At 45.5% G+C, this 27,905-nt stretch overlaps 1 protein-coding gene across 9 annotated transcripts in view; it reads right to left on the bottom strand.

Annotated features, from left to right (window-relative positions):
- Window positions 1-27,905, bottom strand: part of PRICKLE2 (prickle planar cell polarity protein 2) — a 314,648-nt gene that overhangs the window by 42,346 nt on the left and 244,397 nt on the right. For all 9 annotated transcript variants that reach the window (XM_034658590.1, XM_034658595.1, XM_034658596.1 and 6 more), the window contains 4 exons: window positions 13,005-13,118; window positions 9,992-10,129; window positions 7,129-7,332; window positions 3,970-4,156 (listed from right to left, as the gene is read on the bottom strand). In XM_034658590.1, the coding sequence (XP_034514481.1) occupies window positions 3,970-4,156; window positions 7,129-7,332; window positions 9,992-10,129; window positions 13,005-13,118 (643 nt within the window). The remainder of the gene's footprint in view (window positions 1-3,969; window positions 4,157-7,128; window positions 7,333-9,991; window positions 10,130-13,004; window positions 13,119-27,905) is intronic.

Raw genomic sequence — 27,905 nt, forward strand, 5'->3', positions numbered from 1 at the left:
AAAGCCCTGCCTGGACCTAGTACTGGCAGGAAAAAAACTGTATCTCCCACCCTAGTGGCTGCTTCAGAAGTGGGCACAAGACCTGCACTAGTCCGACGGGAGAGTAACCTGGGACTGTTGCTAAGACAGTGACATAGGGAGTTCTCTTTTGACAGCAGTTGCTAAACTGGCAGGATGGAACTATGGACTGGTTGGGGTCCCCCTCCCGTGGGGAGAGCCTGCGGGGTATGCAGTCTCATGCAAGTACTGTAGAATGGAAGGGGACCTTTGCAAGACTGCTGATTTCTGATAATAAAAATCTTTCCAGAAATGTAGTACTAGTATGAACCTCCACCTTCAGGGGCTAAAGTCTGGAGCCTGGACCTTCCAGGAATCACTTTGAGAGCCGTGTCTGGAGAGGTGGGAAACAAGAAACTGGAGAGCGATCTCAACCCAGAAAAAGAGAAGGGCAAGAACAAAGGGCAAAAGGCAAAGCAGCTGTCCCGGCCTCCTGTGCTCTCTGCCGCCTACCTTTTGGTCCCTGGAGCCCAGGGAGAGAGAGGCACAAGGCACTTCCTCTCCTATGAGCTCCGCCCCAGATTAAGGGGTCTCTGTTTCTTCGGGAGTCTGGCCCTAGGGACTAAGAGGGGAGTTTTAGAGCGACAGCGGCAGCCACAAAGGCCACTCGAAGGCAAATTGGCCGCTGTGGAAATCCACTCCCTCTCAACAGGGCCCTTCTAGGAGGAGTGAGAACTGGTGGGGCGGGGCTAGGGACGGGACCCAGAGCTGAGGCTTTGTCCACACTTTGTCCCCAGGAGACAGAACTCTGGAGTCCTGCAGACTGGGGCTTCAGGAGTCAGTGAGGAGTCAGATGAAGGGAGGTTCACGTCCCAGCTGCATCCCATTCCAGCTGGTTATAATACGGCTGCAGAAGCCCATCTGCTGAGGTTCCCATCTTGGCTCTGCGGCTGTGTGACCCTAAGCCAGTGGCTTCATCTCTCTGTGCTCCAGTCCCCTCTGCAGTAAGACAGGGATAATAATAGTTCTGACTTCACAGGGTTGTTGGGAGTTAATATGCAGCGGGAGCTTAGACCTTATCTGCTAACTACTCCCATTGCTCTTCTCCTATTTTCGTTATGTCCTTTTTTTATTTTTATTTTATTATGTTATGTTAGTCACCATAGAGCACATCATTAGTTTTTGATGTAGTGTTCCATTTCCCTCTCTGCTCTGAGGGCCACTGCCTGGATGCAGTGCAAGCAAGAGCTCTGGGGCTGGCTCCGTCCTCCCTGCCCTCCCCTGCAGAGGGCTGTGCTCACACGCCGGCTGCCCTGCGTCCCAAGCAGCGGCAGCCTTCCCCGCTCCCTGTCAGAGGCACGCAGGAAACCTGGTTCCCGTATTTGTCCTCTACCAGCTGCTTCTCCGAGCTTCTGAAAGGAAGCGTGCTCCGATGTGGCAGCAGGGGCCCAGTTCTGGGGACGGCTGGGCTTGCAGAAGGCTGGGCTGGGGTGGGGTGGGGCGAGCAGAGGGGAGGCGGGTGACAAAACGACCCAGCAGGCAGTGCAATGTGGTCCCTGATAAACATCCCTGATGTCAGATGGTCCTCTGAACTGGTCCTGAACTCGAAACATCTGGAAAAGGGCTCTGTTATTCCACATCTAAGCGTTGCTTTTTAATCCCCCCCTCTAAGCCCTGTAAGCCCCTCTCGGAGGGTGTGTGTGTCTACTGCTGCTCTAGCCTCGGTCTGTTTATAGGACTGTTTACTCTGCTGCAAGCAGGCAAAAGTACCGTTGCCCTAGCAACGGCTGCCTGATGCAGGGTCCACTCTGAGCGGCTGTATAAATATGGAATATTTGTATAATATGGTCAGAGCAAAGCACCAGGAGACAGTGGTATGCATGACATACGGAGCATACCCTTTCACTGTTGCAGGAAAATTACGTTTCGCAGAAGAGTAGAAGAAGGGAAAAAAAATCAGGGAGCACATTTTAACTACAGCAGTGCTAATACTGCAGGCCACAGAGGTCCCCCTCTCTGCTAAAACACTGATGCCTTTTTATGGATTTAAGAGGGAGGAGAAGGGAATGCCAATCACCATGGTGAATAGCTAGAAGGAGAGAGAAAGAGAAGAAAACAGAGGGGCCTTCTCAGGTGGGCCTGCTGTGCTGACAGACAGATTTTCTCTCTTCCAAGTTGCTGAGCAAAAATTCTAAGTGGCAGTTTCTGGAGAGGCTTTTAAGCCTCACTGGAAAGGGACAGAGGAAACCGCAACACTAGGGAGAAGGGGGTGTCATGGGTGCAGGTGAGCTGTCTGTACCCTCACCGCCTACTGGCAGACCCAGAATCCGCGGGGAGCCACGTGGGGTCTGAGAGCTGCACCATTCTCCCCCGACACAGCCCACACTGTCCTTCCTCACATGGCCAGCCACCTGCCCGAATCGAGCTCCCCGTTTCCTAACTCTTCGCATCAATCAAAGCAAGTCTGTTTGCCTGTTTTGATCTTGTGAGAAATCAAAGCTGGTGGGTCCCTCAGGCCATGAGAAGGAGAGGCCGTCCGGGGTTGGGGGCAGGTGGACCAGCACGTCACCCAGGCCCCCAGCAGGGAAGACTGCTGGGTAATACTGCTGCATGGCAATGCTGAACCCCGGGCCCGGCGGGGACTCCAGCCCCGAAAGGCCTCATGGAAGCAGGCCTGAGTCTGGGGGACAGATTGCCCAACAACAAAGGACTGCCGAGCACACAGTAGGTGCCCTGTCTGCAGAGCTGTGATGCTTACCGGTTCACGAAGCTCTCCAAATTACTAGCTAGGTTTTCATGTGACTCTATCACTTCTGATGAAGCAGAGAGGCAAGGTCACTTCTTTTGGTTCCTGATAAAATCCTCAAAGTGGGGCAAAAGGGCTCCCAGACAGATTATCTGTACATCTCCCCACGGGAGGTCAGAAGCCGGCAACTTCTGAGCAGACGTCTTAGAAGTGCACATGCCACAGGCAGGGTGGGCTGCTGGTCTCCCAGACATTTCCTCCCCCACCAACTCTTCCTTTTCCTTCTTAAAGGATGGCTCGTTCTCAAGGTGCCAGAACAGGCAAGTTGAAGACAGAAGCCACAGAGGCAGCCTGATCTGGAAGAGTGCTGAAGGGTCAAACCAATTGGTTATTTGTGATGAGAAAATGATTTCCACCGATCTCAGATCTGCTGCTGCTTTGGGGAATTCAGAGCTTAGAAGCTGTTTCAGGTTCTCTTGCTTTGTATTTGGCTGGGTCAGCTTTTGCTGATTTTTTTTTTTTTTTTAAGACATGCTTGCCAGAAACCATTTGGTTTTCTTGACAGCCCCTTCCTACCAAGAGGACTATGCGGGTTCCTCCCTCTGCTGACCCTCAAGTTTTCCAAGGAGGCTGTGGAAGACATCTGTTTACATTTTCCCTCCAAGTTCCCTTCTGGGACCTCTCCCCCTCCCCTTGGTCGTGGGGCTGTACATCACATAACCCCATCTCGGGGGTGGACCTATGACTCAGGCAGACCAACTGAAATACCCTCTTCTCTTGTTTCCAGGGTGGAACACGTCACCGAACCAGGGATGATAAGGTTCGTGTTTGGAGGAACTGATTTGGATACTAGGACAGACGTGGCCCCACTCCTTCTGAGAATGCAAGTGCTAAGATTATGTATAACTGGGGAGTCCTCTTAGCCAGCATGTGAAGGCAGCTTGCTTTTTACCAATGCCAACAGAAGGCAAGCAAAGCTGAGACACAAAAGACCAAAAAAAAAAAAAAAAAACCCCAAAAAGCAAAAACCCAGACCTTGTTTGAACCTTTGAGCCATCCCCACCTGAAGCAAGCACACTCCTTGGCCTTTCTGGTAATGTGACCCAAGAAATTCCCTTTTTTCATTTAAGCCAGTACGAGTTGAGAGCCAAAAGGCTTCTAACTACCCCGGACAGCAAGGAGACCCAGTCACAGAAGGACTGAGCTGAGCACCAGAATTGCCTCACCTATGTGTTGGGCACAGGTGTCGCAGTATTCTGCATACAAAGACTCGAAGCAGTGGCAACAGTAGGGCCGTCCCTCCTTCATGATATAGCGCTGGCCGCCGAGCACCGTCTCGCACTCGAAGCAGCAAAAGTGTTTCATGTGCCAGTGCCGCCCCTCAGCTTCTGTGCATTCGTCTGCGAAGATGATCTAGAGATGGGGAAGCCAAAGGAGCAGTGGTTAAGACCCAGCCAGGAGAATGCACTTTCACGGAGAAGGGCTGCGGGGGCCCCGAACCGGAAGGTCTTTCCCACAAATTACTCAATAAAAAAATCTATGTACTCATATTCTGTACCTTTATCAGTTAGCACACTGGGATTTGCCTAAAGCATGATTAACCACAGTTTTTGGTCTGGCCAGATATTAACTGAACCACATTTTAATAAGAGAAATAAGGTTCCACCATGAAGAATATAAAGCAAGACCAGACACTGAGGGTCTGTGGGCACTTTAGACAACACATTCATGCCTTATTTGGCTGATACACCATCTTTTCAAAAATAGGAAATGTCATTTTAACACCTAGACTCCTGGTTTCTTTGTTGAAGACATAGTATTTGAGAAGGAGGGCTGCTGCTTCTAGATGACTGGTGAGTTCTCCAGTTCGGTCATATTTTTCCCCACTCACTGCTGTCTTAAAATGAGTCACCTTCGTGTACAAAACCTGCCTTGCCCTCAGAAGCATTTGTGTTTTGACCTCTAATACAGACTTCTTAAAATTTCAAAGCACAGACTTCAAAGCTGACTACAAACCATAGTAATCAAGGCGGTGCGGTACTGGTATAAAAACAGACGTATAGATCAATAGAAGAGAACTGAAAGCCCAGAAACAAACCCAAACATTTATGGCCAACTGATTATCAACAAAGATGCCAAGGACATTCAATGGGGAAAGAATGGTCTTTTCAACAAATGTGGCAGGGACAGCTGGATAACCACATGCAAAAGAATGAATCCGAGCTGTATACAAAAATTCATTCAGAAGAGATCAGAGACCAAAGGAGCCAAATACTATAAAACGCTTAAAAGAAAACACAAGTGTAAATTTTCAGGTCCTGGACTGGGCAATGGTTTCTTAGCTATGGCATTGCAAGTGTAAGCAACAAGAGAAAAAAAACCCAGATACATTGGACTTCATCAGAATTAAACATTTCTGTGTTTCAAAGGACATCAAGAAAGTGAAAATGTAACCACAAAATGGGAGAAAATAGTCGCAAAGCATGTGTCCGATAAGGAACTAGTATCCAGAATATACAAGCGACTCTATGGTAAAAAGAAAAATCACCCAATTAAAACAGAACAAAACAGGCAGAGGATTTGAATACACAGTTCCCCAAAAAAGAAGATACACAAATAGCCAATACACACATGGAAAGATGCTCAACATTACTACCCGTTAGGGACAGACGTATCAAAACCACCATGTGAGATCCCTTTGCACGCGCTGGGATGACTAATGAAAAGTACAGTGTGGAGGACGGGGAGTAACTAGAACCTCCTTGCGTGAGAGCAGGAATGTGAAATCCATAGCTTCTCTGAAAGAGAGTCTGCATTCCCTCAAACACTTGGACACAGAATCACCCTACGACCTAGCAATTCCATTCCCACGCATATACTCAAGAGAACAGAAAATGTAGGTCCACACAAAAACCTGCATATGAACGTGCATAGCAGCCTTGATCACAATAGTCAAAAGGTGGAGAGAAATGTCCATCAACTGACAAACGGCTCTATCCAATACGACCTATACACACGACTTAATATTATTCAGCCTTGTGAAGAAATAACGTACCGATAGGCTAACCCTGAAAACATGACACTAAGTGAAAAATCACTTGTGCAAAAGATGGCACATTGTCTGATTCCACTTCTGGGAAATGTCCAGTGTATGTAAGTGCATAGAGGCAGAGAACAGATTAGTGGCTGCCAAGGGCTGGGGGAAAGGGGCAGAAGGGAAGGGATTGCTGTTAGATACAAAGTTTCTTTTGGGGTGATGAAAATGTCCTGGGATCAGACAGCAGGGAGAGTTGCACAACTTTGTGAATATACGAAAACCCACCAAACTGGACACCTAAGAAGGGTGAGCCTTAGGCTAGGTGAATTACATCTCAAAAAACAAAAGTTTCAAAATGCTTCAATCATCATATTCTATTTGCCATTAGATAACAATAAAGTATTAGGAGCACTAATTTCCAGAAGTGGAAACTGAGGCATGAAGGTAAAGAGGGTGCCTGAATTCAGGTGGAACGGAATTCAGTTTCCCAAATACCCATCTAGAGGGTCTTTCCAGAACATCACCACTAGCATGAGAATCCAAATTAGTTAAGGCTGGTCAACTTCCTCCTAGAGAAGTGAACCCCTCCTAGGCAGGCAGGAGTGGGCTGTGGCTGAAAAGACAAGTGCTACTTCCAGAAGTCCACACTGGTGTTTGCAGTGTCAGAGGGAACCAGAAATCCACTCTGTGCAGGAAGAAACCCCTATCCAAGGTCTTTCCCAAATTATTCCCAAAATAATGGTGGTCAGGTTTAGAATACTCTCTTTTCTCCTCCAAAATTAAAAAAAACCTAACAACACTTTTTATAGAAATATAAGCTCCAAACTTTTGAAGCCAAAGCAGGTTTTCTCTTCTTGCAGCTTACAGATCATATTTGGGTGTGCTCCTGGTGGGAGAAAACACTGGGCACAGGCTTGGTGTTCTAGTCTGCTTTCTGACCTGGGGTAGCAAATCCAAGGACCTCTGAGAGCGTGGGTGTCCCATTGAAGCTCAGGAATTCCAACTATTTTAAGACTGAAGTGCCACACCATTACTGGTGATTGCTCCCTGGGATTCAGGCTGAAATCTAAAGCTGCATGACGCCTTTCTTTGAGTTTCAGAACCCTCTGCCCTAGTGCCAGCGTTTCTCAGCTACAGAAACTGCCTTCCCACCTGCATGTCCAGGAGACTGCAACTTTTGGACCTGCAAGCACCCTGGAGGGTGGCGCTTCTCCTGCAAGGCCTACTATAAGAAGGTGGAAGTGCCTACGGTTTTCTTCTGTGCAGGAGGGCACAGGACAAAGTGTGGCCTATGGCAGGACTGAGGGGCGATGGAAAGCGCTGGGGGCCCCAGGCAGAGTTCTCTGACCTCGTCGCAGGCTGCGCAGCGCGGCTTCAGGCACTCGGCGTGGTGCCGGCCACAGTATATCTTCCCATCTTGGTAAAAGTAGATCAGATCCACCAGCAGCTCATTGCAGACAGTGCAGATGAAGCAGGGCGGGTGCCAGCACACACCGTGGCCGGCGCGTGACGCAAACACCGCGATGTCCCCGCCGTTGATCTGGCCTCCGCACTGCGAGGCAAAGAGACACGTGAGTACAAACACCAGCCCCGTCTCGGTCTCTCGGGGCCACGCATAAGGGATGAAAGACCACCACTACCACCAAGGGCGGGTTGCTGTGCACCTGTCTTCAAGCTGGTCACTGTGCTACCTACTTTACATATGTGGCAGGGCAGGTTTCGCCTGCCCTCTCTCCCACTCTTCTTCCTTCCAAGGAAGACAAAGATACAGTCACCAAGAAAAACAGGACTCACAAGGTGGGAAAGACAGAAAAGCTCCTTTAGCATAATGACACACAGGAGCTCTACAGGCAGGGGGCAAACTGACACGTGGGGAAGGTGTCGGTATCTTCTAGAAGCTCCCAACTCCATCCAGAGGCACAGCCCCAGTTCAAAAGCACAAGGAGTAGGGGGTGAGGGGGCGGGGGTGCAAGAGGGGTGCTGCACATTGGGAGAGGGAGGGGCGTGCGGGTGGCTTAGTCAGTTAAGTATCTGTTTTCAGCAAAGGCCGTGATCCCAGGGTCCTGGGATCTAGCCCCGCATTGTGCTCCCTGCTCAGCTGGGAGTCTGCTTCACCCTTTCCCTCTGCCTGCTGCTCCCCCTGCTTGTGCACGCTCTCTCTTTCTCTGTCAAATAAATAAATAAAAGGTTTAAAAAAAAAAAAAGGATGGGAGAGGGAGTGGGTTCATAAAAGTACTTTAACAATTTCCCCAAAGCCTTTCAGGCATGTTTTCAGTCTGTTTTCTCTAATATCCTTTTACCTAGTCTTGACTGAAAAGTTACCACTTCTAGGGCCACACTATGGAAGGGGCTTCTCTCCCCCTTTCCTGTCTTCTGGCTCATGTTCCAAAGTTCCTCTCCACATGCAGAAAGGTTCTCCCTGATAACCCACGTTATGGCTGCGGCTGGGCCTCCGAGGGAGGAGTAAAGTGTAAGGTGGTGGGTCCAGGGAAAGGCTCTCCGCTGACTATGGCTTTGGCCAGGAGGTTCACGGGCTGAGGGTCTAGTTCCACAGACCCACATGAGTGACTGGCTCAGGCAAGATGTTTAAAGAGTAGAAAAGCTACCTCTAAGCCTTTCCCCACACCACGACCATCATATGGGATTCAATGTGTCACAGGAATTAAAAAAGGTCTCATGGAACAGTGTCTGGGAGCTCATCCACGGTAGTGACCAGACAAAAGAAAGACACTACTGCAGAAAGTACTACCCTTGCCTTTTATAACGTGAGAAGACCTGGGATAGGCACAGTGATAACAGATAAACTGAAGCACATTAAAAATTTCAAGGGTTTATTTGAGCAAATACAGGTTTAAATTGGGCAGTACCAAAGTAAAGGTGGTTAGGACGGCTCCACCTACCTGGAGCCAGGAGGGAGGTGCTTACAGAGAAGACGGGGATACAAAGCAAGGAAATTATAGCACTGGCTGTAGCTGAAGTGGTTGCCTTATTTGAGAAAGCCGAGTTGCCTATTGGCAATTGGTTGGTCTTAAGAGTCATTTTCTCAATACCAAGACATTGCCTTGGGCTCGGGTTTTGGTTTGCTTATGTAGGTTAAGAAGGTATCAGATACATCTCAGTGTAATCACCTCCTTGTTTATTTCCTTCAATAGCACAGAATCCCAGGTAATCCTCACCTTAATTCCATGATGTAGGCACTTGTCACCTACATTTTGCAGATGACAAAATGGAGGAAAAATAACATGGGCAAGGTCATCTGGTGGAAACATGAGTCAAACTTCTCTCCCTCCATGCTCTTGTCACTATTCTATACAACTTTTGATACCTGCTCATGAAATGTCCAGCCTTCCTTTTTCCTTAAGAGAGCCCAGCTGGGCTGGTTCCAGGAGACAGATCTCAGAGGGGCAGAATTCCTGATATGAGGACACTGAATCTTACATCGTTTACTTTAATTTTTAATTTTTATTTATTTTTTAAATTGCTGTTAGCATTTTTAAAAAGATTTATTTATTTTAGAGAGAGTGTGTGTGTGTGGGGGGGAGGGACAGAAGTAAAGGGAGAGAAAAACTTAAACAGATTCTGCATGGAGCAGGGAGCCCAACACAGGGCTCGATCTCCCAGCCCTGAGATCACAACCTGAGCTGAAACCAAGAGTTGGACACTTAACCAACTGCATCACCGAGCTTCCTATTTTTAAAAAAGATTTATTTATTTATTTTTAGAGAGAGAGTATGTGGGCAGCAGAGGGACCGAAGCAGAGGGAGGAAATAATACTCAAGCAGACTCCCACTGAGGGTTGAGCCTGATGTGGGGCTCGGTCCCAGGACCCTGAGATCATGACCTGAGCTGAAGGCAGACACACAACTGACTGAGCCACCCAGGCGCCCCCAGAGGCCACCTTCTAAGTTGGGCCTTGCCCAGCCACTTTCCTGAAAATTACAAACTCCCCACACCCGCAGTGCTTGCAGCCTCCTTCCCTGCTGCATTTTTTTCTATCTTCTGTATTTTATTGTTTGACTTCCTCCCCTAGAATGGACCTCCTTACAAGGGCAAAATCAAAAGCTTTCAAATCTCTTGTTCACTGCTGTATCCCCAAGAGCTAGCACCGTGCCTGGTGCATGGTAGGCACTCCAGAAAACAGCTCTGGAAGGAACGAATGCGTGAACGGATGGCAGCGGAATCCCTCCCCGCTCCCGGGAATCCATGCTCACCTGTTCACAGATAGCGCCTGTCATCGTGACTGGGAAGGGCCTGACATTCCCTCGACCCAAGTTTTCACGTTTCCTCTGGTTGCTGAAGAGCTTCAGCTCCCTCTTCTCTTCCTCATCCAGGGAGTTGCAATATCGAACCTGGACAGACACAGAGGGTGCCATGGAGGACGTCGCCCTTGCTCAGTGGGATTTCTGAAGCCCATGCCCTAGAGTTTTCTCGTTAAACGTGCTCCCACTCAGCTTTGCGGTGCTGGCCAGCACGGGCCGCCAGCGGGCTCAGGCTGGTGAACGTGAGTCTCTACCCCAGCAGAAAGAGCTTACTAAAGGCGCCGAAGTCCAGAGCCCAAGTCAGGAGCAGGCTCAAGGTTCTGTAACTGTCCATCGGCCTTACTGCCCTGCTCTGCTGCCCCACTAAGATCCGCATGGTGTGGGGGGGCTCTCATGCTAGTCAAGATCTGGGACTTTTTCCTACTTAAAAAACGATGTGGATCTTCAAGTGGATTGTGGGGCCCTGAGACGTTCACCTCCCTGTGTTCATCCACCATCCTTGACACCAAAGGATGGCTCCAGGCCAGCGAGTCAGAACAGTGGTCAGAAGGCTCCCAGCTTCTGCTCTCCCACCTCATTTTGGGACAATGGGGAACCAAAGGCTTGAGGCAAAGGAGTTGGTCCAGAGGTACATGCCCTGCTTCCCGGAAGTCCCTGCGTGTTTATCTATGTGAAGGAGGGAAAGGCCGGCCCTCTGGGGTTTGGCTAAGCCATCCACTTGCATAAGATACTTGCCTTCTTGTTAAACATAAAAACCCACGGAATTAAGGGAGGGACATTATAGACGCTCAAATCCAGCATTTGCTGGTCTTTCCCCTATTAACACACGCCACGGGGACCCTGCCATAGTCTAGAACTGTTATGAATACTGTTTTTAAAATGGTCTCACTTTTTAAAACTTGAATACATCTACTTAAAAAGCAAGTATATTATGACTATATATTAGAAGTTAGTATCACCTACAAAAACCAGAAGGTGACCATACAACGAAACAATGTGAAATCCGAATCATGTTGTTAGATTCTAGCTACTTCTGCTCAGGGGAGATCCTGAAACGGAGATTCTTGATGCGGTCACCTAAAAGTGGAGACTGGTATGAGCTGGAGAGGTGTGAGAAAACTGCTAGCCCAAACGGAAACCCCACCCCTCTCGCCCTGGGGCTGATTCAGCCACTCCACCGGGAGGAATGAAGCACAATTTAAAAGGGAGTGATTCTCTTACTATGTGGCTCCCTTTCGCCTACCACCATATCTATGCACCACCCCAAGTCCTGTGCCTACCACGCTTTGGGAAACATGGATCTCATCCCACCTCCTGTCTTTCTTTGGAGTAACAGTGGAAAGGTTAGGTGAAATGCTCAGATGGTTTGTTATAGGACGGTTGGTGGGAAATCTTTGGACCAGGACCGTTGCATCCTAACTGGAAAACCAGCGCAGCTGGACCTTGTCTCAACTGCTTCTTCTGCGCAAAAGAGCGAATGATCAGATGCTGACTTTAGAATCCCTCTTTGTCCTCAAAAGGGTCATGTCAAGTGGACAAAATGTGCCCACCAGGTCACATGGAAGGAATTCTCACCAACAGGAAGAAGGAATTTGAATGGTCTCTTTTCATAAAACCAGAGTTAACTGTAAACAGGATAAATTGTTAAAAGCAGAGAATAGACACCTTGTTCTATAAAGTAAAAAAGTGTTAAAAGAAAGTCCTCCTGCGGATGGCCTGGCGAGCCCTGGGCTCCGCTGTGACCTGACTAGCCCGGAATAGATATGATTGCACCACTGACATTTTATGGATGTGCTTTTAAAGAAAGGCACTCCCCTCCTGCTTGTAAAAACCCGCATTTTCACTTCCAAATTAGCTAACTGGGCATCGGGTTACAGTGCTTGCTCTCGGCTTTGAAGGAGAAAACACTGTATTTGTTTTACGAAGTCGGAAATGGGCCACGGGAAATCGTTGCTCTCTTTCTAGGCACTCCCTTTAGTTTTCTAAGTTTTTGCTTCACTTACTCAAATTTATTTTTGAGGCTTTTGGATTACCCCTTTTGATCTGAATATGGGAAAATAAAGACCGAAATAGCACCTACTCAACTTCCCCGGAGATCCGGCTTGTGGGCGGGGGCAGTCTGTAGAAAGCCGGGGTCCAGCTCTCTAGAGGGGTTATTTCTCCTTTCAATTTAAAATTGTTTCCAACGCAACTAGTTAAGGGGACGATTCAATTCTAGAGGATGACTATTTTTCTAAAACCGGATACTTAAAAATTAATTTCTAGTTTACAAACCTAAGCCCTCAAGCGGGATGATCTTTTAAAAATGTATCCATGGATTTCCCTTTATGAGCAATTTGACTTGAAAGATAAGAAATGCCTGCTGACAGTGCCTCCTATCGAGGTTCAGGGAAAAAGGACAGCCTGCAAGCCATCCTTCCATGTGTACCAATGGTGACCCTGCAAAGTTGGCCTTTCAATGCTAAAAACACAGATGTTCAGAGCTGCACATCTGGACATGGGACTTCCACTGCAGCATCTTGTGGAAAACTTGCCTACTTATTTCACATGAAACAATGCTGAAAATGCCAGAGAATCACAACGTGTTTGCAGGGCTTGACCTTGAACTGGCCCAGGGGGAATTGCAAGCGGTAAGGGACTCGGGCAACCAGCATATTCTTCTTCAACTAGGAAAACCTGGGCTTGAGCTTTTAAATTTTAGGGCTCCCTGGATGCCCCAAATGGCTAGTAGCACCAGGCACAGATGTGAACCCGGTCCATAATGAGATCTGCTCTTCGGTAACACTCTCCAGAAAGTGTCAGGCCTTTTCCTTTGGTTCTAATTAAGGAAGTGAAAACCTAAAATGAAGGGCCAGAGTTTTCCTTCGGAGACTGCACTGATCACAGCATTCTGATTACGAAGCAGGTAACAACTCACAGAAGTTTCTAAGCCAAGTCTTCATAAGGCCCCGCGCGAGCCCCTTACCTCATTGTCATGTGGCGGCAGCTGGTGTAGGAGCTGCTTGATTCGAAGTTTCTCTCCGGGACTGTTGACGTAAGGAACCTTCTCCTCTGGGAGACAGCTATAGTACTGGTGAACCTGCAGGATGAAAGCACATGGGTCACTCGCCCGTTCCCACTCCCTGGGAAGAGAATCCTGGCAGCAGGACACGTTCGTCCTCCCGTCGTTTCCACCCTTCTGCAACTCAACAGCATCCGCGTTTCTCCTTGCAAACAGACAGATTCATCCTTGAAGAAAGAGTGGAGTGAATCACCCGTATCTTGGGGCTTTCCCTCTCTTGCAAGGGAAAAATAAAGCCAGCTTTATTATACACTTTCCTAGAAAAAGAGAATTTGGCAAATAGGCGGAGGAACCCAGAGGGTAGAGATTTGTCGGCTCCCCCCGAGACAGACAGCAACTTTACCATTTTCTCCTTGAGTCTCCGGCGTGCACCGTGCCTCCCTAGCCAAAGGGATGTGTTGGTGCCTGCCTCACACTGGAGTCAGAGCCAGGCTTTGGCACTCGCTGAGCTCCTGGGTCCCTCAGCCTCCACCTACACTGAAAGCCCTCTAGGTTTTGAGTGCTTTGTAAGGGCAGGTAGCAGTTGCCATCTGTCCGAAAAGAGAGTCATTACATTTGGGATACTGAGTATGTAATTAAAAATTGTCACTGACAGGAGGATTTCTGCACATCCTAGAATGTTCCTGTTTATGGCTGTTAGGACATATTCTTGCACTTTCTAGGGCTCATTCAACTCTAACAAAGACTTGGGAAGGCATCTAATTTTGCTTGGGAAAGAAAACAGACATTCTACTATCCAGCTGTATGCAAAACTAGGGTCAAGAAAAACTGGCCAAAAGAGAAAACAGAAAACAGAAGGTATGCTATTATACAGGGGAGAGAAAAAAAAAATCCCACAAGCTCAGATGACATCATGGAAAATTCTTTTCAACTATCTCTTAGCATCATGACCAGCTCTTGCGAAACAAGGCATTCATTCAACAAGACACAGAAGACAGAAGACTTGAGGCTCTAAATTCATCATATTTATTCCACTTCACAAACTTGGTCTAATTCCCTTGAGTTTAGGGAGCCATCGACATGAATACATGTTTTGGGAAAGCTGGGGCACAGAACTACAAAAGCTCTATCTACTTTGATCTCCAGAAACGAAATCATAACTTTTAAAATGTGGGAGGGGAGGGAAAGGCTTTGCAATGACAAGGCCTTAAAACAATGAGAAGGCCACCTTTATTTTCATAACACATGATTGCAACCATTCTCCATCGTCTGCGTATTACTGTCTTAAGCAAAGGCCAAAGGCGACCATAAACAGACTGCTCAGAGACCAGCTGGCTTTCTCAAGACAGGGCCCTGCAACCCCTCCCTAGAGGCACCTGGCAGGGAGCCATGTCCGGGGATGGGAAGGAAGGACTCCGGGTTTTGAAAGCAGCCCACAGGTTACCAGCACTCTCTCTGAGAAGAAATGGAAGCCCAGACCATGAGTTAGTTCGGGATGAGGAGCTGGTCATGGGCCCACCGGAGACCGGCACTCCATTTTGTGCTCGGAGGAATCTGTGCGTCATATGCTGTAGCAGGTTAAGAGCAGGCAGAAGGCAGAGGTTTGTGTCTTGGGGAATGGGCCTCGCCCCCCAAGTTGAGAGACTGCTTGTAGCACAGCCTTGTTGCAACGTCCCTTTGTCATTCCCACTCTAGTGACAGAACTTCAGGGACAGATGCTAATAAGAAAGGAAGTCACTAGAGATGCTTGACAGGAGAGTCCAATTTGAGTGCAATGAACCCTCCCCCGAATTGCCCCTCATGCCTCACACACCCCTCTTCACCGGCCAGAGCACAGGCATCCCCGAGGAACCCTGTGGCTTGGCACCTTGAGTCCAGCCTTCGCTGACATGGGCCAAGGCCGAGCCTGGCTGGAATCTTCCTTGCCTCTTCTGCAGCCTGGCCAGCTGTTCTTGAACCCCCGTTCATGGCTTTGTCACTTCCCAGCTCTGTGTTCCTGAGTGAGTTCCAGAACCTCTGAGAATCCTCATCACAGGACTGTGGCAATTAAACGAGAGCGAAGGCTAAGCCCTTGGCCCTCAATAACAATCAGTAACACGAATACACAGCGGTGAGTCTATCATCCGGCCCGCAGGCTCCCAAGGGAACAATGCAGACTTTCCTGGCCTCTCTTCCCTTGTGAGAGGCAGTCACACTATGAGCTGTCAGAGTGAGGCCAAACCTGGAGGCCCCCAACTACTTTAGTCTAAGAAAGAAGGTGGCAAGGGGGAAAATGTTATTGAAGCTAGTTTGATCTGAGGGGGAAAAAAGGCAGATTCTTACAAAGATGTGGCATTCTCTCAAGAAACCGAACAGAATCTTTGGGTCTCAGGAGGAGACGGGACTGGCTACTGGAAGGGGACTGGTAAGGGATTCTCATCTTTCTATGCCCAGTGTCCTGGACCCTGGATCCAGGGTCTGTGGATCTGTTCCTTAGCTTCTCAAAGTTTAAGGTTTCCCACAACACCTAAACTTACACAATCTCCCTTCGTGGCCATCCTGGACTGACTCACTTGGCTCCGTTTCAAAGTCACCAGAGAAGGACCCTGCTTACCCTGTCTTGGGCAAGGTCCACACCTGCAGACTGGATTGGAGAAGTTCCACCCTGTTTTGAGACTGGAGATAAAGGCATCCCAACACGTCAGGGCTGGGCAAAGCAGAGGCAGCCGTGACTGGAGACCTCCAAGGACCAGGAGCTAAATAAATACCCTGGCACACAGAGGTCCATCCTGAAGACTTGGAAGTCTTATGTCATCAGAGGCAGTGACTACTTGTTAAGAACACAGCTCTGGCTTTCCTGGCTGGGCGTCTTGTGTTGCCTTTTATAATTCAAGCCTACTGATCACCACTGCAGAAAACACGTCCTTTCTACCAGCATTCGATAATTCCTTGAAAAAAGAATGTACTAAAAATAATTCCTCAGAAGGCAGCCAACAGTTGGGTGGATGACCTAAAAACTTACCAAGTGAAATGCACCATTATGAAACCAAATCAGCTAATATTAACTAACGACCTCACAAATCGTCCCCATGTCACAGGGTAGGTGATCCAGCTTGCTCCGAGGATGGGGAATGAGGTCGTCTTTCACCACTTCCCTTGGTCCTTCCACCACTTGACTTCTGTTCCTCCTCCTGGTGTTTAAGAGCAAGGGAAGTCCAAGCCCTTCCTTGAGCAAAGGGATGGGAATGATGGAGAAACTCCCCTTCTGAATTCCCAGTCTGGCTCTGGCTCAACACAGAACTGCTGCCTGTAGTCTCTGGCATCCTCCAAAATAAAACTACTGTGTGGCCCAAAACAAACACTAAGCAAACCAACGGTAAGGGGAAAATATTTAGTGTATTTTCTGGCACTAGGGAAATTAAATTTGGCAACACCCCTGAAAACCCTGCAGATTGCTCATTCTGGTCCAACCATGTTTCTCTCATTAATTTTCACAAGCAAATAATCAAATCCAATAGAATTTTGTTGATGATGACCATTACCGAGTAATACCTGGTATGGTGATCACTTTTTCCTCCTGTGTATACTAACACTCTCCAAAAGCAGGACTACAGAATGTGCTAGAAACTCCGTTCCATTTACTCATTACTCAGGGAGAGGTGCCCTGTGATACTGCACCCTGGGTTGAGCTGTTTGAGGTACACTTCCCCCAAACAAAAGCATTTTGCACACAATCAACTGGCTCAGGAAAAGGAGATAGCTGAAGGCCTTTATTTACAGTGTCACTCCCCAAAGTGAGGTTTGGCAAGAACTTCAGTCTGTGTCAGATGGATTGTAAGAGCTTTAGTCAGTGTGCAAATAAAATCTACAAAGTAAGGCCTCGCCCAGTTTGAGAGACTGGGTTTGTTAGAAGGAACTGCACATTTGACAGCATTTCTGCCTGGGCAGAGATGGAAGGGAGGGAGTCAAGGGACACCCTGTTGGAGAGAAGAGTGTGCTTAAAAAAAAAAAAAAAAAAAAAAAAAGAAGTGCAAAGTGCTTCATGTAGAGCAGTGGTTCTCAAATTTTAGCTTGCACCAGAACCACAGGGACGGGACAGCTTCTTAAAACACATTTCTTTTCTTTTCTTTTTTTTTTTTTTTAAGATTTTTAATTTATTTATGTGACAGAGAGACAGCCAGCGAGAGAGGGAACACAGCAGGGGAGTGGGAGAGGAAGAAGCAGGCTCCCAGCGGAGGAGCCTCCGACTCGATCCCCGAACGCCGGGATCACGCCCTGAGCCGAAGGCAGACGCTTAATGACTGCACTACCCAGGGGCCCCCTTAAAACACATTTCTAATTCCACAGGACTGGGGTGGTGCCTGATGGTTTGCATGGGTACCGCTTTCTCCTGAGATGCCCCTGCCTGTGGTCCAGGGAGCATGTTTCGAGAGCTGCAGGGCCATCCCACTGTTTTCCCTCAGCAGCCAATGTCATGAGGTTGCCAGGCAAATGATGGTCTTCCTAGGCTCTCCAGGCCCTGAAGAGGGGAGGGAACTTGTGGAATCTCTCTTAATTTTGCAGCTGTCTCTTGCCACACCAACATACACGCTAAAAAGGGGGATTCTACCAGCTCTGGCAAGGATAAGACATTCTAAGGGCAAAGTGCTCCTGTTATTGAGTGGGACATTTTCCATATCAAAAGCATCCTGTGTTTTTAAGAGTGGAACCCAACAAAGAAGTCAGACTTTCTTGGCTGATCTCAGATGCAACTGTCCTTACCCTCTAAATGAAGGAAGGTATCGATGAACATATTTTTTAGGGAGTGGTTCTTATGCTGGAAGTGTGTTTATATACAGTACCTTGTCAGCCCTCCACACACCCTAGAGGCTGGTACATTGTACTCACTAGACACGCAGCTAAAAAGGGGAAGAGCCATTTTTGGAGTTGGCTTCCTTATCCTCTCCTTTGTTTTTCATGGATTCTTGGCCTTCTTTATCAAGAAAAAAAGACACTGGCAGATGGATGGGAAGGAACTAAAAAACCAGATATAGTAGATTCCTAATATGTATGACTGACCACATACATGGTGAACACGTTTTCCTTTGGTGTTCTCCATAAAATAACCAACATATGGTCCAAAATGAACTGGCACTAGGTAAAAAATGAGGTACTCCAAATGAAACTGTCTTTCCACAACTCCATGGAATGATGGTATAAGGGAGTTGTGGCAGACATGGGGGCCCACCCACATCCATTTTCCTTTTTCCCCTTAATAAGAATACCAGAATCTTACTTAAAGCATCAATATGCCCCCCTTAGAATATTTTTACACCTCCCTAGTAGCTATGAGTAGCCCTGCAATTAAATTCTGGCCAATGGCAAGTAGCATGTGACTCCTGGGAGAGTTCTTTTAAAGGAGGCTGAGCAGTTGGCAAAGGCCTCTTTCCTCCCTGCCCCCATTCCCCTTTCTTACTGTTTCCTGTGTGGAATGTAAAAATAATGGCTGGAGCTCCAGTAGCCATCTTATACCATGAAGTTCTTTATTATACCATGGAACACCAAACCAGCTCTGTATCACCTATCTCTGAACTTCTTGTACCAATAAGAGAAAGAAGTGATTTCTTTATTTATAGTCTCAGGTACTAGACTGTAATTCCAAATGATATAGCAATGGTCTCAAATGCTAGCATACTGTAGAATCATTTGAGGTCTTCATTAAACATTATCCCCATTTTCATTCTTCTGGGTCTGAAAAGAAAAAAGCCCAGAATTCTGTATTTTTTATTCTAAAGATTTTATTTATTTATTTGAGAGTAAGCAAGTGAGGGACAGATAGTGAGAGAGTCCATGAGTGGGGAGGAGAGGGGAAGCAGGCTCCCCGCAAGCAGGGAGCCTGATGCTGGGCTCTACCCCAGGACCCTGGGATCATGACCTGAGCCAAAGGCAGATGCTTAACTGATGGAGCCATCCAGGCACTCCCAGAATTCTATATTCTTAATAAACACCTCATACCACACCAGGAAAAACACTGGTTTAAGAGGAAGGCAAACAGGACTCCATAAAGTGAGGGTAAAAACTCCTGAAGTATAATCTCTGATGTGGGCTGAAACATCTGAAAGGCTTTATAAAAGCCCATCTTAACCCAGAGACTAACTAGATTAGACCTTTATTTCACACTCTCCCTCTCCTGCAGTTTGAGAAGCTTGGAACCTCGGTTAATCTACCTCAATTCAGGAAGGCACTATCTAGAATATGCCTGAGGTCTCAGAAGGCAGGTGCTACAGAGAAGGGAAAGATGCTGCCTGAATTTGTGGCACGTAGTGGTTTTTATGAAAAGTGCACACTAGTTCTGAAATGGAGACCTGGAGAACAATCGGGAAGCATTACAGCTACAAGCAAGTGGTGATGGGCTGCTTTTAAGGGCCCATTTGTTCACTGTGCCCCCACTTGCCAGAATTTCATTACCCAAGCGAGAGGAGAAAAGTGGTGTTAAGTGGCATCTAAGAGATAAAATTGTACCAAGTTTGGCTCTTTTCCTTTTCTCCTGGAGACCCACATTATAATTGTAATTGGTTTACTCAGGAAGTAATGTAGGAAATAACAGTCCCATACCTAATGTCTAAACAATACCTCCATCATGCTTCAACTCCCACAGGAGTAGGATCAAAAATCAGAAATGAAAGCTCATATACAGGGTATTTTTAAAGAAGAGTATTTCAAAGGCTTTCCCCCCTCTTTCTTTCTTAGTTTTTGCTCGCACGCAATGTCTGATTCAACATTAAACCATGTCAGACGTAGATTCAACACATACCCAGAATCCAGTCACTCCCCTCCACCCTGTAGGACCGACTAGCCATGACTAAGTGCTCACAGGAATGACTGCCACGGCTGCTTCTGGACCCTGGCTCTCACCTTTGTTCCCCTGCAGGTGATTCTCTATTCAGCAGCAAGAACCACCCTATTTGAATACTAACCAGGTCAGGTCTCACTGTTTTTCTAAAAATCTTTCATGACTTCCCACTCCCCTCTGATTCAAAGCCAAAGTCTTCACTACACCATCAAGATCATGCCTCCTGAACACTTGGCTGATTCTATCGCTTACGATATTCCTGTGGCTCAGTTCTGCTCCCAGTGCTCTCCCCGTTCTTCCTCTCACCTCAGGGCCTTTGTAGTAGCCATTCTCTTCACCAGGCACATCCTTTCCCCCAGATATTTAAGTGATGCCCATTCTCACTTCCTCCAATCTTTGCTCGAAGGTCACCTCATCAGAGAGGTCTTCCTCCTCAGAGAGGACCACCCTAATCAATCCTTATCAGAGAGGATGACCTTAATCAATCCTTATCAGAGAGGACAACCTTAATCAATCAGCACCTTCACCTCTTGTTCATGAGACCAGTGCTTCTCAAACGGGGCTAATGCTGACCCGCAGGGGTTATTTAGGAATGTCTGGAGACATCTTTGGTTGTCACACCTGGGGAGAGTGTGTCCGTACGTGCAAATGTGCATGCTATTGGCATCTAGCGGGTTGAGGGCAGGGATGCTGCTAAGTCTCCTACCACGTACAAGAGAGCTTCCACAGTAAAGAACAGCCTGGCTCAAAATGTCAATAGCACTGAAACTGGTAAACACTTAACCTGCTTTTCTTCAAAGAACTTACCACGCACCAATGCATAATCTGCTCATTCACTGTCTCTCTCTTCCCTCTAGAGTGTGAATACCTGGGATTTCGTTGGCTATATACTGCCTCCCCCCATGAGTGTCTTATACCTAGCAGGTGTTCAACATGTGTTTGCTGAGTGAATGCATGCTGTGTTAAATCTCACCTTTCTGCCTCTCTGGTTTATGGAAGGATTTGGACAGATACACAGAGCAAGAGAATACACAGGTGAGATTTCTGGAGGAACCAGGGTAAAACTCACAGAGCTTTCCTTTCATCCCATCAAAGCACCTGCATTGTCACTGAAGATTCCTGTGTACAGGGGGTGGGGAGGGGGGGAAGGTTGGAGGAGCAGTTAGAAAGATGAAGGGAATAACTGACAAGGAACTGTTTCTTTAAGAGGAAGGGGCAAGGCAATACCCACTTGTATTTGAAGCTAGAGAATTTCTTTGAGTCAACTTTGTTGAAACTATAGAAAATAATCACATTATGTCCTAAGGAGTTCCTGTAATCAATCACAAATCATGTGAATTGTTCTTATATGCCTCCTACTCCACATACTCACTCTCTCCAAACCTTTAGGATTTAAAAATTTTTTATTTAGAATATTAGAATATTAAACTTCAATGTTTCATTAGAAAATACCTTCCATTTAGTTTGGAGCATTACCTGGCCGTTATTGTATTCCATCTTAAAGAAGAGGTTCCAGAATTGAAAGAACTTGGAGTTTCAACACTTCCCCTTCAAACTACAATTCCATAAAGACTCCCCTCCCCCAATTTTACCGAAACACTCCTTGCAGAATGTCTACACATTTGCATACATGCCCTGCTAAAAATTCCTCAACAGTTGCTTACTTTTTTTGGTAACAGTTTCAATATTTCCTTTAGACAAAATACACACATACATATGTATGGAAAAAGCAGGATGGTAGTTTCCTCTAATGGTTAAGTGTTTGGATTCTGGAATCACATTGTTTGGGTCTGAATACCGGATTGAACACTTACCATCTGTACAGAGTTGGGCAAGTTACTCTATATCTCTTATAAAGTCAATATCTTCATCTGTAAAATGGGGACAATAATAGTCACCTTAAAGTATTGCCATGAGGCTCAAAGGGTGTAGTGCCACCAGGACAGAGGCAGGCACACAGCGAAGGTTCTATTTTTTTTTTTATTTTTTTATTTTTTTTTAGCTTTGAAGCCATCGAATGCATAAGTCATACATGTCTGTGTCATGGACTGAATTGTACTCACCTGTCCACGTGCTGAAGCACTAACCCCCAAAGTGATTGTATTTGGAGACAGAGCCTTTAAAGACAGGATTACATTTAAACGAGGCCAGAAGGGTGAGGCTGTAATGAGAAAGAACTGATGTCCGTGTAAGAAGAGGAGGAGACACCAGGAGCGTGCATGCACAGAGAAAAAGCTATGTGAAGATACACGCAGAGGGCAGTTGTCTGCAGGCCAACCCTGCTGGGAGCCAGATCTGGGACTTCTTGCCTCCAGGACTGTGAAGGAATAAAATCTGCTGTTGACGCCACCCAGTCTGTGGAATTCTATTAGGGTAGCCTGAGCAGACTGGACAAGACAGTCTCCTATACGCAAAGAACAGTTCAGGGCTTGTGGGCAAAGGACACGCATACAAATAAGAAATGATCGCCAGATGAAGGAGGTTCTATTTGAGTACAATATATAAGACAAGCACGCAAGTGACTGTAATGCAAAGTTAAAATAAAGCAAGAGCCAGCCGAGGTGGACAAAAATGCTACAGAGTTTCAAAGAACAATGAATCAAATCCCTACATGCGTACGTTTGCCATTTCCATGGTGGAAACAATCCCACTGTGGATGATTTCTAGCTACCTGTGTGATGTCATTGGATGAGGGACTGGGAAGGGCGCAAAGTTGCATCCATTATATGGTACTGTCACCGCATGGAGGTAACCGATGAAATAAACCCAAGAGCACAGATAGCAGTGCAACAGAGGAAAGTAATTAGGAAGGGATGAGTTCTGAGTACCTATTACTTTTGTTTTTAATATGTTTATACAATTAAGCTTTAAAAATGGCTGAATGAGCACTGGGTGTTATATGAAACTAATGAATCATTGAACATTATATCAAAAACTAATGATGTACTATATGTTGGCTAATTGAATAAAAAAAAAAGTTGCAACCCCCCCCCCAAATGGCTGAATTTAACAACTGGCTTACAGAATTCCTGAAAACTGACCAACTGGATCTTGTGAGGTCAGCCAATTCCAGCATACCACTGTCTTAAACTTATACTGTCAGTTTCTTTGGCAAACTCTCTTTAAAAGGTAAAAACAGTAGGAGGTCTGTAAATACCTCAAGACTACTTCAAAGGGCATGAAGACAATCCACCCAGCTCTAGCTCTGTCTTTGATGGTTCTGGCAAACAGCACATTGCGCCAAGTCATCTACTTTCACTGATACGTTCTTCAAAATATTTACAGGTCTCACTCTGCTAGTCCTTTCCATGTTCCCTCCATCTGTGTGCCAAAAACTCTGCTCTTTCTTTATACATCTTTTCCTTTGCTCCCCTCTTGTTTCCTTCTTAAATCCCTGGGCATAATCCAGAAGTGAAGAACATTTTAAAATAGTCATTTATGTACTGGCAGGTGTCTGGTTTTCTCTTCTAATGTTAAAAAGGATGTGAGTCAAACATATTGTAGGAATCCACAAAAAAGAAAACAACAAAAACCCCACCTGAAACCTTAATAAAACTCTACTTTTTTAAAGCTATCCTGGGAATGGCCAACGGTGTTTTAGGTCATTGATTCCTCCCCAAAAAAAAAAAAAAAAAAAAAAAAAAAAGAAAAAAGATTTTCCACTTCTGGGATAGCCACTCAAACCTCAACTATGTTAGTATTTATCTACAGTGTGGAAGAGAGAAACTGCATTTGATATTTAATGTTTGAGTCTTGACTATGACAGATGCTCAGTCTGCAACTGTGACCAAATTATCTAAATTCTCTGGGCTTCCGTGTCTTCATTTCTAAGACTAGGATAACTGTACTCATCTCTCAGCATTGTGAGGATTAAAGGTGTTGACAGAATGAAAATACACGGTTAACCATAAGGCCGTATATAATTGTCAGGTGAGTATTATTACTGAAAATAAAAACAGTGGAGGTAAGAATTGCATTGCATTAGAATTGGGCAGCTAGTAATAACAACCTAAGTATAGTGGGCTAGAGCCAATATGGCACATTTTGTAAAAACCATCAAGCATCTAGATTCTATCTTTCTATACCACCATCCTGTTAATGGCATCTATGCTCCAAATCACAAAATGGCTGTTGGAGCTCCAGCCATCATATTCACATTCCAGGCAGGAAGCTAGGGAAGGTCAAGGGGAAAATTACCCATCTCTCAGTTGGATCAATAACATTTAGAGATCTCCTAGAAGTATTATCCAACTTCTATTTATAACCTTTTGTCTAGACCCAGCTCCAAGAGAAGCTAGAAAATGTAACCCTTAATTTAATAATCACTGTTCAGAATGAAATCAGGTTTTGTTAGTAAGAAAGGAGGAGACACTTATATGGGATGGACATGTAGCAATTGTGTCCCAATAAATATATCAGTTTGGGTTACCTCTTCCCTAGGTGGATTCCTTAGGAGTTTCCTATATGGCATCTTTCCTTTGTGTTAAGTTATTGTTTCTGATTCTACATGTCACATAATTAGTCCATTTTCCTCCTCTATTATTAGAAAGAACGGATATACAATGTCACGTAAAACCATTTTGAAGAAAATTTAGAAAGCAGCAATAGGAAAAATCCTAGAACAAATTCAACTTTTTAACTACTCAAAGGGATGTATAAGGACACAAGCTATAATTCTAGTAAGAATTCTTCCTTAAATAGACAGGAGACTGGTGATGACAGGATGCCGTGGGAAATCTGTTTTAAATTACAAGTCGGTTGGGGTGCCTGGGTGGTTCACCCAGTTGAGCATCGGGCTCTTGATTTCAGCTCAGGTCACGATCTCAGGGGTGAGCCCTGCAAGGCGAGGGTGAGTCCCCCCCCCCAGTACACACACACCACACGTGCATGCTCTTGTTCATGCATGGTCTTTCTCTCTCTCAAAAAAAAAAAAAAAATATAAGGGGTGATCTTTATTTGGAATCAGTTCATTTAAGGCAGTTTCATTTCTGCCCATTAAATGATGGTTGTGAACCCATGAAAAAGTATGAGAACTAAGGGGCTGTGTATATATTACCGAATAAATATTTCTGACTACCATGGCTACCTTTAGCCTGAGCTCCATGGCCTGCCCCATTAAGTTGCAAATGTATCACGGATACAATGGCAAGAACTGAGTCTTCCCTGCTCTAAGAGGCCAAAAGGTCAGGGAAGGTAATACCCTGGCCTGCAGTTCAAGGTTAGATATGGCCATAAAACTCTGAATGTCCTATACTGTGCTACTGCGGAGAAACAGACAAGAAGGAAGGTTTGGTGAGGATGAGCCAGATTATGCCACTGTCATAAACAACAAAATGTCACTGGCTTTGCACCACAGTCATTTTTTAATTAGAATAAAAATGTTTGATGTTCTTATTGTGGCAAACCTATATAAGATTTGCTATTTTTTAATTTTATATTTTTATTTATTCTATTCTATTTTATTTTATTCTATTTTATTTTATTTTTTGTTGTTTTTAAGTAGGCTCCCTGCCCACTGTGGAGCCCAAAGCAGGGTTTGAATTCATGACCCTGAGATCAAGACCTGAGTGGAGATCAAGAGTCAGATGCTTAACTGATTGAGCCACCCAGGTGCCCCCATTTTATTTTAAAGTGGACAGTTCAGCATTAATTACAATCATCACCACCACAGTCCTTTACCAAAACATTTTCATCCTACCAAACAGAAACTCTCTATCTTACCTTAAGCAAGAATTCCTTCTTTTTCCCTTCCCCTAGCCTCTAATCTACTTTCTGCCTCTATGACTTTATCCAGTGTAGGTATTTCATCTAAGAGCAATCTACAATAGTTTTCTTTTCTGGCTTATTTTACTTAGCATAATTTCCCCCAAGGTTCTTTCTAGTCATAGCGTCTGTCAGAACATCTTCTTTTTACGGCTGAATACTATTTCATTGGATGAATATACCACATTTTGTTTATCTATTCACCTGTTGATAAAACTTGGGTTGTTTTCCCTTTTCGACTACTGTGAACAATGCTTCACTCTGTACTGGCACGGTGTAATAATATCTGCTCAAATTTCTGCTTCCAGTTGTTTGGGTAGATACCTACGAGTGGAATTGTCAGATCATATGTTTAATTTTTTTGAGAACTTCAAACTGTTTTCCACAGTGCCTGCAGTGTTTGCCATTTCCGCTGGCAGCGCACATGAATGAGGGCTCCAACTTCTTCACATCCTCGCTCACGCTGGCTATTTCCCATTTCCAAAAATTATAGCCATCCTAGTAGGTGTGAAATGGTATCTCTCTGGGGTTTTGATTTGCATTTCCCTAATGAATAATGACGTTGAGCGTCTTTTCAAGTCCTTATTAGCCATTTGTTGATCTTCTTTGGAAAAGTCTCTGTTTGGGTGCCTGGGTGGCTCACTTGGTTAAGTGTCTGCCTTCAGCTCAGGTCATGATCCCAGCGCCCTGGGGTTGAGCCCTGCGTTGCACTCCCTGCTCAGCGGGGAGTCTGCTTTTCCCACTGCCCCTCTCCCTGCTCGTGCTTTCTCTCTTTCTCTTAAATAAAAAAAAATAAAATCTTTTAAAAAAAGTCTCTATTCAAGTTCTTTGCCTATTTTTTAATTGTGTTTTTTATTTTGTTGTTGAATTATAGGAGTTCTTTATATGTTCTGTATACAAAAGCCTTATCCATACCAGTTTTATTTCTCACTTACACTATATCTCTGATATGAGCAAGCAGAGACCCAGGTAAAGGAGGCTCTGTATTACTATGTGCCTCCACAATGATGGCAGCAGAAAAAACAAAGACTAGAGCTGAACACTGGCAATTAAATGCTATTATCTGGATGTGAAGCCTGCAACTTCTGCATATATTTCATTGGTTAAAGCAAGTCACGTGGTCCTACCTAATTTGCATGTGCCTGGAAGAAGCAGGAGTCAATCGTTTGTGAACAGCCCTAATACCCACTATAGTAGAGAAAGAATGGAGTGGTGTGTGAACAATACACTACCTTTTGGAAAGGACATTGCAGTTACTTCTTGTTATTCATGGTAGTTATAGTCTATAAAGTACTGGCAAGTAAACGGTTGCTCCCAGGGGAAATACAGGACTAGGTTCCTGCCAAACTCTGGTCACATTTTTGTCAGTGGATCAATACAAGACCTTGTTCTAACTACATATATATATATAGTTGATTCATTAACATTGAATTCACGGTTGGCAGCGCTATAACTCATACTGTGTAAAGATCTATTATTATCTATTGAACATATATTCTCCATGAGAGATCTCACAGGGTTCTTGCCCTCAGGAACATCAGACAGCACTCTAGCACTGAGCTTGAGAGGCAACTTAAACAGTGAAATCACCAAATGCAAAACATGTAGCACTAAACAGACAACAAAAAGCATGCTTCTTTATTTTATGAGAGCTGAAACAAAGGCAAAGCATTGCCTTGTTCAACCACAACTGGCAATGTGCATGTTGGATGATTCAGTTTTTTCACCCCTCCACACATGTCAGGGAATAACTGCAAAAGTCCTACGGGTATTGATTTGGGGGTCACAAACAAATTTTGATGATGAGTAGGTGAATTTGCAAATACTCTGTGAATAATGAGAATCAGCTAGATTCTAATCTATTTGACCTGCTCAGGAGTAAGGGGCTTACCCAGGATTCCAATTTACGTCTGACTTCAAAGCTCATTCTCTTTCCATTTCACTACACTGTCTTCATAAACCAGGCACAGGATTACACTCTGCCCTAAGTATTTGATGAATAAATGGCCAATGCAGTCACAGTTCATTCATCAAGCTTGAGATTCCTGCTAAAGCCTTGAATAATGAACAGGCTAGAGTGGCTGCTTAATCATGAAAACCACATGGACCAAATGGAACTCCAAAGAAGGTGGACATCCACAGAATTATTTGGTAATGTGCACGCTTTGAACGTTATGGGGTAAGGATCATGTGAACTGACTCAGGCTTGACGAAGTTTTTTCTTTGAGGTCTATGCAAGAGAAGATAATGTGCTTGAGTTTATCCCCAACAAAGACCATGTGGTCTTTGAA

Source organism: Ailuropoda melanoleuca, chromosome 4, assembly GCF_002007445.2.
Source record: "Ailuropoda melanoleuca isolate Jingjing chromosome 4, ASM200744v2, whole genome shotgun sequence".
NCBI lineage: Eukaryota > Metazoa > Chordata > Mammalia > Carnivora > Ursidae > Ailuropoda > Ailuropoda melanoleuca.